Source organism: Phoxinus phoxinus (genome assembly GCF_949152265.1).
Source record: "Phoxinus phoxinus genome assembly, chromosome: 20".
Classification (NCBI taxonomy): domain Eukaryota; kingdom Metazoa; phylum Chordata; class Actinopteri; order Cypriniformes; family Leuciscidae; genus Phoxinus; species Phoxinus phoxinus.
This window is the reverse complement of record NC_136895.1, coordinates 15,779,872-15,793,358: the sequence shown is the minus strand read 5'-3', so window position 1 is coordinate 15,793,358 and position 13,487 is coordinate 15,779,872. Positions and strand designations below refer to the sequence as shown.

The window sequence follows — 13,487 nt, the reverse complement described above, 5'->3', positions numbered from 1 at the left end:
AATGGGCAAACAGTGATGGGATCAGTCTGTGATCCTTGACATGCTAATTTCAAAATTCTTACCTTCGATAAATAGTACCTGGTAATTGTCTTTGCAGGCTTGTCTTCTAGCCCACCTAGTTCATAGTTTGTGGAACTTCTTTTGGAGGTGTGAGTTTTAGAGTCCTGTCCTTTTTATCATGGCAGATGAAAGGGGACTTCTGTTGTAATGAGGGAGTCTGCCCTCATGTTTACCTGCTGATGATCACTAGCACAATATGTTCAAAATATAGCACAAAATATTCAAAATGTACTGTATGCTGTCCTGCTTTAATCTTCTAGATCCAGACCAAACCATCTGTGGCCTGAAAATGAGACCACAGGGATTAACAAGAACAATATTTACTCATCCACAAACTGAAAAAAAAGACTTGCGGGAAGCTCAATGTCTTCACCCACCCTTATATTTATACAGTGTTTTATCATGAGAGCTCACTGATCATCTTCTTCATCATGACCATCATCATCATCATCTCTCTGCTCCTGCTGGCCTCTCTGCTGCCACACCTGACCTTCACTGGGGAGATTGATGAGATAAAACCCTATTACAATGATTTTTATCTGTGTTTATTTGTATGGGCTGAATAAGTTGACTGACAGCTCTATCTCTCACAGCTCATGTGAATGTGGGTATAGTGAACGGCACAGAAGCCAAACCCCACTCCAGACCTTACATGGTTTCTCTTCAGACGTATGGACAACATATCTGCGGTGGATTCCTCATTTCTGATGACTTTGTCTTGACTGCTGCACATTGCAGGAACGGGTAAGAACTTGTTTAGCAATGTTGATGACTGCAGTGCAACCATACAGTATATCGTGTGACTTAAATTAACATTTCCAATATGCTCTTGGAAAATATGATTCTGGTTGTGGTTGGTGCTCATGACTTAATAAATAAATAAATTAACTGGGCTTTTACGGCTTCTGTACTAACCTCAACACAACAGTATAATCCACTAAACTTAAGTCTTATACAAGACTGTTTAGTAAAATGGTTTTATTTTGAATTACAGCTAGAGAAAGAAGTCAAACTAAACAAAAACATTACATGGATATCATTACCAAAGAAAGGAGAAGAGGTGGAAGCAGGTATTCTCTGTAATGTTGCCGGTTGGGGAGGCATGACTATTGGCCCACAGATAGTCTGCTCCTGATTATATTTAAATATATATATATAAATATTTAAAATTTGTCTATAAAACTTCTTTCAATAAAATCACTTGGCAAGCATCAATTATACTCAAAGTGTTCTCATAGTCATAACCACACCCTCACTTTTCAGTTATGACTGTAGACTCATATCTCATTGAATGGGGAAAAACTGAAATACCCAAAACTGTTGCTAAATTACAATGATAAAAAAACATATTTCAAAACAGGAATGATATAATAAACTGTGCTGCTTTAACTTAATTTTAACCTTGACAGATGGGTCAAGGTTAAAAATAAGTCTTGAAAAGCCTCCAGGATTTGAGTTGTAAAATGAAGAGCTTTGTGAAATCTTCTTACAACAGTTGTTTCAAAATGTGGCAAGTCAGCTTTACTAAGCTCACGCCTGTTTTCTCACATCTAACAGAATTTGCAATAAATATTAGGCATATATTACATCACACATGTGGCAGATTAGTCAACTTCCATTAACAGCACAAACATGACACCTACCCTATACTGCCAAACTTATTAGGACACCCCTCCAAATCATTGAATTCAGGTGTTCCAACAACTTCCATGGCCAGAGATGTATACAATAAAGCACCTATAGGAATGCAGACTGCTTCTACAAATATTTGTGAAAGAATAGGTCGCTCTCAGGAGCTCAGTGAATTCAAACGTGCTACCGTGATAGGTTGCCACTTGTACAATAAGTCAATTCGTGAAATTTCCTCACTATTAAATAGTCCACGGTCAACTGTTGGTGGCATTACAACAAAGAGCAAGCAATTGGGAACAACAGCAACTCAGCCACGAAGTAGTAAGTCACGTAAAACCACAGAGCGGGGTCAGCGCATGCTGTCGCCAACTGTCTGCAGTCAATAGCTACAGACCTCCAAACTTCATGTAGCCTTCGAATTAGCTCAAGAACAGTGCGTAGAGCTTCATGGAATGTGTTTCCATGTCTTCTACATTTACCATAAATGTGCACTTTTGTTTTTTTTTATGTTTTTTTCTCTCGAATGGCTCTCACTACACTCAATAACTTGATCTGAAGGAACATTTAGTCAAATCTATTTCTAATCTAACCAACCTAAACAAATTTATTTCTCAGCATCTGTGGATGTAGGTATAGTGAACGGCACAGAAGCCAAACCTCATTCAAGACCCTATATAGTTTCCATTCAAAGAAATAACAAACACAAATACGGTGGCTTCCTTGTGTCTGAACAGTTTGTCATGACGGCTGCACACTGCTTTACAGAGTAAGTTTTTTTGTCCAGTTAGAATTTCGTTGTGAGTCAGACTCCCAGACTGCTGCAAAAGGGTCTTCACTTGGTGTGACTACTTTCGAAATGACATACTATGATAGTACCCAACCTAGTATGTTCTAGTGAGTCCGCCCATTATAAACCCAAAAATGTGTTTTTACTTCAATCGAAACCATAGTTACCAAGGTAAAGTTGAGCAAAATATTTGTGGCTTTGTCTTGGAAGCATCATAACCAAGTAAGTTAATACAATATGGTTCTAAATTCATATTGTTATAGGTCTAGTCTAAATGCAAAACTCAGTTTTGAACAGTCCTTATTTACCACTAAAACGCATGTTTTCTTCCTCGTCTTGACAGACGCAAGAACTTGACAGTCGTGGTTGGAGATCACATTAGTTCTAGCCACATGGAAGTCAAGTTCTACCACATCCATCCTGAGTCTAAGAGTCTGCTAAATTGCATCATGCTACTTCAGGTAAATGACTGAGATCGGTTTTTCATGGAAAACTGCAATAAAACAATTGTGTTCTTAACCATGTACTAATATTTTTAAGTAAGAGAAAAATATCATGAATGTCCTAATCCCCCATTGTTCACAAATCCAATTCAGTTTCAAATCTGATTTATAGGACTGAATGTTAATTTTGCAAGTGATGGAATGCATTCATTCAGAAGGTGATGTCTGGATGTCTGATATCTGGTGTATCTACAATTTTTCCTTATATATATATTGGCATTCAAATATGCCAAAAAATAAGATTTTTGTCTGAACAGTTTATATTCATTATGAAATTTCTCAGCTTTAAGGATTTAATTACTTGCTGTAGCTACATGTAAAGGTCAAAAAGAACAACAAAGTCAACTGAATCTCAATTCCAAAGAAGGATAAGGACATCAAGGCCAAGGCCCGATGCACCCCAAAAGCATGTCAGAAGTACTGGGGGAAAACGTACTCCGCCTCAAGGATGGTGTGTGCAGGAGGTCATGGAGGATTTTGTCAGGTACAAAGTATATTCTGGACAAATCACAAATAGTGTAGCAGTTCAGTATTTTATTCACAGCCTGTTGCTTTCTCCACTTCTCAGAGTGATTCTGGAGGACCGTTGGTGTGCAGCAAAGTTGCAGTTGGTGTCGTTTCATTCAATCAGGCAAATAACTGTGACTCATCTACATTTCCAATGTCTACACCAAGATTTCCACATTTATGCCTTGGATTATTTTTGGAGGTGTGAAGCAAGAACTCAATTGACAAACATGTTATTTCCTAAAAACACACTGTTGATTGTATGTGTGGATTATTGGAGATCATGTGACAAACACCAAACACTTTTCAGTAGAAAGATTATCTCGACCCTTCTCAGCAGGCTTGGTTTCCTGTGGGGGCCTGATCGCGTCGCATGTGGTTTTACACTTGACACTGCAAACACTCTAGTTTCTAATCAGTCATGATATTCACAATAGATTAGACAAGGTCTATTCTTACTGGAAGCACCTTAAAATTTACATGTTAGCTCACACACCTATCATGACACTTCTACAGTAAAAAAAAAACAAAAACAAAAAAAACCTAAAATGTGTTATTTATCGTATTGTAAGACCAAAATTCTCTGATGACACTGAACACAAGAGCTCTCACAAAGAAGACACCAAGCAACAAAACAATAAACCTGCTAATCTGAAGAAAAGACCCCAAACAATATCTCTCAACTCATTCAAAAGCCCCCCTAACCTGGGGCATATGAAAGTAGGTCACTGAAAATAGACTCTGGATGTCAGAAGCTTGAGATTTCATGATTTTAATTCTGTCATGTTTGGTATCATTTTAAATGTCTCAGTGTGATTGGTAAAATGGTCTCAATATCACAACAGTCACTTATTTTATGAGAAGATTGAAATAATTAAAATAATTCTGTTCTGCTGTTAAAGGTGTGTGCCTCTCACAAGGTCTCTGTGGAGAATGCTTTCCTGTCCCTGACTGGGCGTGACCTTTGGGTCATGGGATCCTCTTCAACCAAAAGGTCTTCTGTTATTTACAACTTGGGGGCTGTTTTATACTTAGGGGCAGTTTACTGTTTTACCGTTTTCAACAAAAAATTTAAAACTTTTTCGGCCTTTCACTTACACAACAACAGCATTTTGGGTGCCTGAAGACAAACATTTGAAAAACGGTTTCAAAGGGCAAGATTTAAAAAAAACGGTCTCCATGTAAACAACAAAAACGAATCTCTGAAGACAATGACGTCATGCACATACATATTACGTGTTAAGTCTATAGTGTTTCATCGCCATCTAATGGCCAAGCAGCAGTATACAGGGTTTTTAGTCGTTTTCGCGGATCTGTGTGAATGGGGATAATTTTGCATCCTGATAGCAATCACTAATTTAAGTGGTATAAATGTATTTATATGTATAAATATATTGTCTGTGGAAGGTGTAGGACCATAAAATGTTCGTCCAATCATTGCATTTGGTCCTACCAGCTTTGTATTTTCATAACACCGCGCACCCTGCTCATGCACATCACACGTCATCAGCGTGTTTCATGCTATGCAGAGTTAGTCAGACGTCAGTCATCAATCGATCGAGCACCACAACCGAAACAGCAGCCACCTTTTACAGTTCCTCCTGAACCAAAACAACGAGCTAATGCTGCGTTCACTGTTCAACCTATGACGTTATAGTCGGAGCGGCAACACTATCAATGCAGAAATAAATCTGCAGCAGTCAGATGCAGGGTTGCCAACTCTCACGCATCTGGCCAACTCTCACGCACCACTCACGGTTTCAGCATCAATCTCATGCTCTCATGCACACGCAAGAAATGTCACGCCAAAATCGTGGTTTTCTCCTCTCTCAGTTAATTTTCTGTTGGTGACTAGACTAGACCATAGCGTATTAATGACAGGAGAGGAGCCCACAGCTGTAACATCTGCCTACAACGTTCTCACTGCAGTATTCTCTGATCATTGATTCGGTGAAAACCTTGCACCTGATACGTCAGTCGCATGTGAAAAGTTCAGAGAGAGTTCAGAGCATACACTCTAAAAAAATGCTGGGTTGATTCAACCCAAATTTGGGTCCAATATGGACAAACCCAGCCGTTGGGTTACATTTTTAAATAAAAAATGTTAAGCCAACGGTTGGGTTCGTCCATATTTGACCCAAATTTGGGTTAAAACAACCCAGCATTTTTTAGAGTGTCGGTTCGGAGTTGGAGCCACTGATGCGCGTTTGAAAGTTTGGATGACAATCAAGGTAAGCAGATGATAAAATAGTGTGCATTGTCAGTCGTCACTACAGACGTAGCCTTGCCTAATCAGTCTGTGTGCCGAGAGTACAGACTTCAACTATAGTTGCAAACGTTGTCTGACGTGCGTTATGTGGACTAGCTAATTGCTCGATAAAAATAGGCGCATGGTACAAATTACGTTTTGGCAAATCGGGCAAGTAGCATTTTAAAATTCCCCAAATTATCAAAGGTTGCCCAGATTTTGTTGAGCCTGCCACACTCAAATGTGGATGTCAAGTGACAGACTGTCACTTGATGGCACCCTGTGAGTGATGGGAAGTTCGGATTTTTTGCTGACTCGTTTTCATTTTACTGACTCGCTTGTTCGATTAATCATTAAAACGAACAAATCTTTTTTCGAGTCATTTCGTTAATTTAAGGGGCTTTAAATGTTATACTTTTAACAGCCAAATTCCTCGAACACATCCACCTATGAAGTCTTTATCATATTCTGAATCAAGAAATCATTATAATGCAGTCAAAGATAATTTATAGGGAACATAAATAATTACTTTACGGGTATTCCACAAAAACTCACCACCTCGGGCGTTTTCATCACAGTCGCCGCCAAAGAGTGTTTAGCACCACTGACCTGTGATGCACTGCGAGGGACCACCAGTCCCGGGTTGAGTTGTACATCCCCGGATAGTAGCAGTAGGAGAAGTAGCACGCTGTGGTCCTTCCACACTGGTGAGGTAAATGCTGTTTTTTATGGTTAAAATGGTCAATCGAGGCACAACCATTACGTAAAACAGATGAGTAGATGGCATAGAGTCCAGCCAGCTATGATAGTAGAATATAGTCCGAAAGGTTGTGACACAGTTTGAGTGCAAAAGCCAGTGTTCTCCCGTCCCAGTCACCAGTTCCGCTTGTGTCTTCCAAGACAGGTAGACTCGTAGTGGAGGACCGACCGTGGTAAACAGCAGCAAAGTTATAAATAGCATGTTGTAGATTTTCTGCCAAATCGCGGTTTTGTTGTGCGAAAGCAGGTGGCACTGCTTTCAAGCTGTCGCCATATACGCCTGCTTGTGCTTTCCAACGCTCTGTTTGTGTTTGGAAGGCTAACGCTGGCTTCACGTCACTACTGAACGCGGAATCGTTCGGACCGTCCCTCACCCTCTCTAAATAATATAAATAACAGGTTTTGTGTAAGTGTTGTTACCAGAAACTTAGTAGATCGTGGAAGTATTGTGAAAGTCTTCTGATGTAATATTGAAGTCACCATTGTATATGCTATTTGTTCGAAATAAAGTATATATATATATGTATATGTGGCGAGCAGGACGAGGTCGAGGGACGTGAGAGATACTCGCGCCGCTCTCACGTCCCTCGACCTCGTCCTGCTCGCCACAATATATATATATATATATATATATATATATATATATATATATATATATATATATATATATATATATATATATATAAGAGTTTATCCTTAAACTCACCACCAGAGGTCAATCTGCGTACTTCTTCACATGCATTGTTTAGTTGTCAGTTGCCTCTCTCTTTTTTGAATGGCATACACACAGCATCACAAAGCAAGCTTTAACCCATAATTTAAGTAACCTATAGGTTGACTGTAATAATAACTGCATGCAACTACATGCTCAACATGCAAGAGAAAATAGGAAGAGGATGTGTTTGGTGCCTTCAAGCTGCAATCCTTTTACCTCATGAATAAAGTAATTTTGCAGCAGTGCAACCATATATGACATAAATGAATGACCATCATGGCTTTCTCTTTCAACAGCTTTGAGATTCTGACGGTTGTTGTTGGTGCTTATGACTTGAGGAACAGCCAGAGTTCAGATCGCATCAATGCGAAGTACATCCTGAGAATATACATTGCACACATCACCTAATTTCTCAAAGAGTCTGAAAACGGTTCGATCGAAGATTGTCATTAAACTCTGAAATAAAAAATTTCATTCATCTTCTTATTCTTCTTCCTTGATGTTTAATGACGGTTGGCATCCAAATTCAATGGTGCATTACCGCCACCTACTGTACTGGAGTGTGGACCAGAGCTAGACAGAGATAACTTCGTTTGTGTCCATGGCTTTTCCACTCTGGCTAAATAAATAATGACACTGTAATATGTAATTTGTTGTTGTTCATCTGAGGTTGAATTTACCTAATTTTAAGACATGCTAATGACCAGATGATGCATTAAAGTTCAATGTCAGTTTGACAAATGCTTTCATTTATTCACAATAGCTTTGCAGCCTACCACAAGTAAAGTCACAGAAACTTGTTATCAGCACTACCCGCGGTATTATATCGTTTAGGTTTGGTACTGAAAATCAACATGGTATTTCTCAGTAATAAGGTGATAACATCTCTGTTAGAACGAGCCGCACAAATTCAGACACACCTCTCTCTCTCTCTCTCTCTCTCTCTCTCTCTCTCTCTCTCTCTCTCTCTCTCTCTCTCTCTCTCTCTCTCTCTCTCTCTCTCTCTCTCTCTCTCTCTCTCTCTCTCTCTCTCTCTCTCTCTCTCTCTCTATATATATATATATATATATATATATATAGCTGGAAACTATATCATATCTGCCACACCTGTGTCCTTTAGGAAACTAAATAAATGTGTACTATTGTCATTTAATGCTTTTCCCAATAGTTCCTTAAGGGATTAAATACAGACCTGGGAAAAACAATATAGATGCCGACACGCTCTCACGCATCCCACTCGATAACCATGACTGGCAAGGGGAATGCAGAGATGATGGCAAAAGTTTTTGTAGAAATACAGTTCTGATAACCTGGAGGGAAACTGGAAGAAAGGAAGGGAAAGGACATTAAAGGCTTATCCTGGAGTCTTGGAAAAAAGAGAGGAGGTGGAGGATGCATTAAGTGCACCTTTTTCTAAGGCAGAGATGGAGAGAGCGATTACCAGAGCAGGGATGACATCACCATTATGGAAAAGTGGCAGAGATGTTGGATAAAGAGGAGAAAGGGAGAAATGTATACAGTATACAACGAAAGGTTGGGACAAGGAGGATCACTGAGGAAACGAAGGGAAGAAATATTTTTTACTAGACTAAGGGTTGGACACTGTGGGTTAAATCAGTATTTATATGTAATAGATAAGCATATATCAGGAAGGTGTGAATTTTGCAATAGTATTGAATCTGTTGAAGATGAGCTGTTTGAATGTCAGAAGTATGAGAGGGAAAGGACAAAGATGAAAGAAGGCATAAGAAGAATGGAGGTTCAAGGGAACTCCCTTAAGGAACTATTGGGAAAAGCATTAAATGACAATAGTACACATTTATTTAGTTTCCTAAAGGACACAGGTGTGGCAGATATGATATAGTTTCCAGCTATATATATATATATATATATAGAGAGAGAGAGAGAGAGAGAGAGAGAGAGAGAGAGAGAGAGAGAGAGAGAGAGAGAGAGAGAGAGAGAGAGAGAGAGAGAGAGAGAGAGAGAGAGAGAGAGAGAGAGAGAGAGAGAGAGAGAGAGAGAGAGAGAGGTGTGTCTGAATTTGTGCGGCTCGTTCTAACAGAGATGTTATCACCTTATTACTGAGAAATACCATGTTGATTTTCAGTACCAAACCTAAACGATATAATACCGCGGGTAGTGCTGATAACAAGTTTCTGTGACTTTACTTGTGGTAGGCTGCAAAGCTATTGTGAATAAATGAAAGCATTTGTCAAACTTACATTGAACTTTAATGCATCATCTGGTCATTAGCATGTCTTAAAATTAGGTAAATTCAACCTCAGATGAACAACAACAAATTACATTTTACAGTGTCATTATTTATTTAGCCAGAGTGGAAAAGCCATGGACACAAACGAAGTACACCCTATGATTCAATTGCTTGTAGAGACACTTTTAGCAGCAATAAGCTGAAAGAATCGTTTTCTGTATGACAGTATCAGTCTCTCGCATCGTTTTGGACGAATTTTGGCCCACTCTTCTTTACAACGTTACTTCAGTTCATTAAGGTTTGTTGGCATCTGTTTATGCACAGCTCTCTTAAGGTCCCGGGTTGAGGTCTGGACTTTAACTGGGCCAGTGCAACACATTGATTCTGTTATAGATGAGCATTATGGCCAAACATCTCCACTATGGTCTCGTCTGTCCAAAGGACATTGTTCCAGAAGTCTTGAGGTTTGGTCAGATGCAACTTTGCAAACCTAAGCTGTGCTGCCATGTTCTTTTAGAGAGAAGAAGCTTTTCCATTTTGGCCTAGTTTTTGTTAAATAATGATACGATACGGTGTAAAATGTCATGTGGTGTTTATCTGAGGTTGCATTTACCTAATTTGATTGTATTTACCCCTATGATTTTTTTATTATGTCCTTATACAACCATAGAATTCAATTGGGTGACTTTGGGTAATGCGGACACAACGCTAAGCTTTTTTAAAATATATAATTCAAGTTAGTTATTCTGCTTACCACATTTACCACACCTCAAGACATGTTTCAGTGTTTTATTTTGAGACTGGTTCAGGTTTTTGTCCTTAAAATGATCTTGTGGAACTCGAGTAGAACTTTCAGAGGCATTCTGTCCCAATCATTCTGTGCTAATTTCAAAATGTCATTTCAGAATCAAAATGGAGGCTAGAGCCATGACATGCTACTATTGCTACTAGTGTCACACTACTAACATAGTGAGAGAGAGAGAGAGAGAGAGAGAGAGAGGGAGGGAGGGAGGGAGGGAGGGAGGGGGCATTATCTCTATCGTTACTGAGAAATGCCATATGGTTTTTCAGTACAAGAACTATTTGATCGATAAAATACTGCGGTTAGAACTGATAACAAGTGTTGTGACTTTACGTGTGCATGTGGGTTGGAGAGAGAGCAGAAGAAAGAGATATTTTGGGATGTTTAAAGATAAAAGGTCGTTTAATTAAAAAATGTTAATAGATAGTCATTTGTATCCTGTTTTTCATGTTTATTTGCTTGATCAGGGCCTTATGCTGTTTTTGATTCTTTCGTTGTGGTAGGCTGCAAAGCTCTTGTGAATAAATGAAATAATTTGGCGAACTCACATGGAACTTTAATGCAGTCAAGATTTGGCTGGAACTACTTTTGCCATGCTTTTATAGAAGAAGAAGAAGAAAAACAACAACAGCATAGAATGTTGATCAATCAGAATCAAGCATTTTAGCAATTAAGCTGGTTTTTAAGAATGTTTAAATTGATTTTGCTGATTAAGATTTATAGCAGCATGTCTTTTAGCCACTATGACAACCAAGCTCTAAGGAAAAATCTCTCTCTGCATTGGATTGTCCCTGTATATCCAGCATCAAAATGATAGAGCTTGGCCTTTTTGGAATTAAATTGTACTTTTAAGGGTAAAAAACTGCATACCAGCTGTATTATGAACTGTAAAATATACTAAAATGCCCCATACAAAAAATAAGTATACTTCAAGTTCCATTTTATTAAGTATACTTCGTAAACGTAACATCAACTTATAGTTTGCTATATAAATATTGTTTTTGCATTAAGTATACTACTATGTTCCTATTTAGGTATTAATTTTTCTACTTGAAATATAACTTTAACTGTACTTTAACTCTTTCCCCGCCAGTGGTGACTACTTAAAGAGTTAGCTCACCCAAAAATTCTGTCAGTAATTACTCACCCTCATGTTGTTCCGTCCCCGTAAGACTTTCGTTCATCTTCGGAACGCAAATGAAGATATTTTTGATTAAATCTGAGAGCTGTCTCATTCCTCCATAGGTTTCTATTGTAAGTGAAACTTGCCAGCCCATAAAGTTATTAAAGACAACAAAAACAAAACAAAAATAACAACTTTATTCAACTATTAATTTTCACTTTCATTTTAGTTTTTTCGCTTGATGAACTTTTGGTTGAGCCACTGTAGTCACTTGGACTATTTTACCGATGTCTTTAATAACTTATCAGAAGTCAAAAGAGTAAACACAACTACAAGCAATGTTTACTTGGAATACTTAAGCATATTTTAAGTATATCTCGATCAAAAGAGTACTAGTACAATATACTTAGACTTTTCTGTCAGTTTAAGTCAAGTATACTTAAGTGTAATTTTAAGAATATTTCTGAGAAGTACTGTAGGCCTACATAAAAAGTAGACTGAAAGTATACTTTCAAATTTTCAGTTTAAGAAAAGTATACAAATAGCATACTTGAATAAATCATTTGTAATGGGCATGCATATATGCTCGATTCTTATCTTCTAAACCATCTTTAGTCTGAATGCAAGACTGGAAGGATAAACAGGAACAGTATCTTTTCATCAATGTGTTGCTTATATACTGTAAGAAGAAGAAAATACTTTGGGGCAACTCCGTGACAGTCACCTACTTTAACAGTACATGTATACAGTCTTTCACCAAACCCACGTCATGTCATCTTCATCATGACCATCATCATCATCATCATCATCATCTCTCTGCTGCCACACCTGACCTTCACTGGTGAGAATGATTACATAACAGTAAATTATGATGCATTTTAAGAGTGTTTGTTTGATTTGTATTTGCTGAATAAGTTGACTGACAGAACTAGGTATGTTGTGATTGGTCAATAATTTAAAACAGAATGTAGCTATAAATGGGGAAGGTTCTACTCAGTCTCACAGATGATGTGCACATGTGGCCACAGTGGATCCTGCTTTGTACAAACAAAAAATGATTCACACACATTGATTATGTTCATTTATTATCTGAGTTTAAACTGATACAGTATGGCACTTTAGTGACGTGTAGATCTAGTTTGATTCAGGAGGTCCTTTGTCTTGTGGGAAAACTGCAGTTGGTGTCACATCGTCTGGATATAAATATTTCTGAAATTCGCCTAAATATGAAAAATCTAAATATGACAACGGTCATGTCAGCATCAGAACTGGACTATGGCGCAATGGAAGAAGGTGCCAGGCCACCTTCTTCTAATGAATTGTTTTCTTTTTGATCAGGTGTGTGTGTGGGGGGTGTGTGTGTGTGTGTGTGTGTGTGTGTAGAAGAAGAAGAGAAGGAGGAGGCAGTGTTATGCTCTGGGCAATTTTTCTTTGACATGTACAACTATCTAAAGATTGTTGCGGTCCACATACACCCCTTCATGGCAAAAGTGTTCCCTGATGGCAGTGGCCTCTTTCACCATGCCATACTGCAAAAATGGACCAGGAATGGTATGAGAAACAGTTCAAGGTGTTGCCTTGGCCTCCAAAATCCCCAGATCTGAATCCAATTTCGAATTTATGGGATGTGCGGGACCAACAAAACTGATCAATCATGGAGGCCAGACTTTAGCAGGCGTTAAAGGATCGGCTGCTAATCTCACAAGGGGAACTAGAAAATATTAGGCAGGTAGTTTTAATGTTGAGACTGATCAGTGTTTATACCTGTACATGTTAAGTGTTTGCTGTGGTTCATGAAAGCCAATGTTATGTTTGCCATGTTAAAAGGTACAAAGCACATTTTGTAGTTCAAATATGTTTGTAAACTAACATTTATGAAGGTTACTGATTATATATATATATATATATATATATATATATATATATATATATATATATATATATATATATATATATATACATACATATAATATATACGGTTATGATCTGTAAAATATTATAATATTCTATTCTAAATATTCTTAATTCTTATCATCCAAACCATCTGTGGCTTCATTGAAACCGCAAGGATTTACAAGATCACCACTTTATTATCATGTTGCTCATACTACAATATATATTTCCAAATGTAATTAACCG

At 38.0% G+C, this 13,487-nt stretch overlaps 1 protein-coding gene across 2 annotated transcripts; it reads left to right on the top strand.

Moving 5' to 3' along the window:
- Positions 1-603: 603 nt before the first annotated feature.
- LOC306988669 (serine protease 1-like) lies at positions 604-7,687 on the top strand. Of its 2 annotated transcripts, none has more exons than XM_079593779.1 (6): positions 604-804; positions 2,823-2,940; positions 3,347-3,466; positions 3,551-3,613; positions 4,392-4,483; positions 7,508-7,687. In XM_079593779.1, exons 1-6 carry the CDS (start codon positions 713-715, stop codon positions 7,617-7,619), a joined length of 597 nt encoding a protein of 198 aa, XP_079449905.1. In that variant the 5' UTR covers positions 604-712; the 3' UTR covers positions 7,620-7,687. The 2 variants fall into 2 exon arrangements, with proteins under 2 accessions (XP_079449905.1, XP_079449904.1); XM_079593778.1 differs by having other exon boundaries at positions 680-804; positions 3,551-3,691; positions 7,508-7,672.
- The last annotated feature ends 5,800 nt before the right edge of the window (positions 7,688-13,487 follow it).

What these genes read in the sequence shown, in the direction of transcription:
- LOC306988669 (XM_079593778.1), top strand. Translation starts at nt 713, where the DNA reads ATGGTTTCTCTTCAGACGTATGGACAACATATCTGCGGTGGATTCCTC. An exon ending in ATTGCATCATGCTACTTCAG is followed by an intron (nt 2,941 to 3,346) that starts GTAAATGACTGA and finishes TCAATTCCAAAG; the next exon opens with AAGGATAAGGACATCAAGGC. An exon ending in GTCATGGAGGATTTTGTCAG is followed by an intron (nt 3,467 to 3,550) that starts GTACAAAGTATA and finishes TCCACTTCTCAG; the next exon opens with AGTGATTCTGGAGGACCGTT.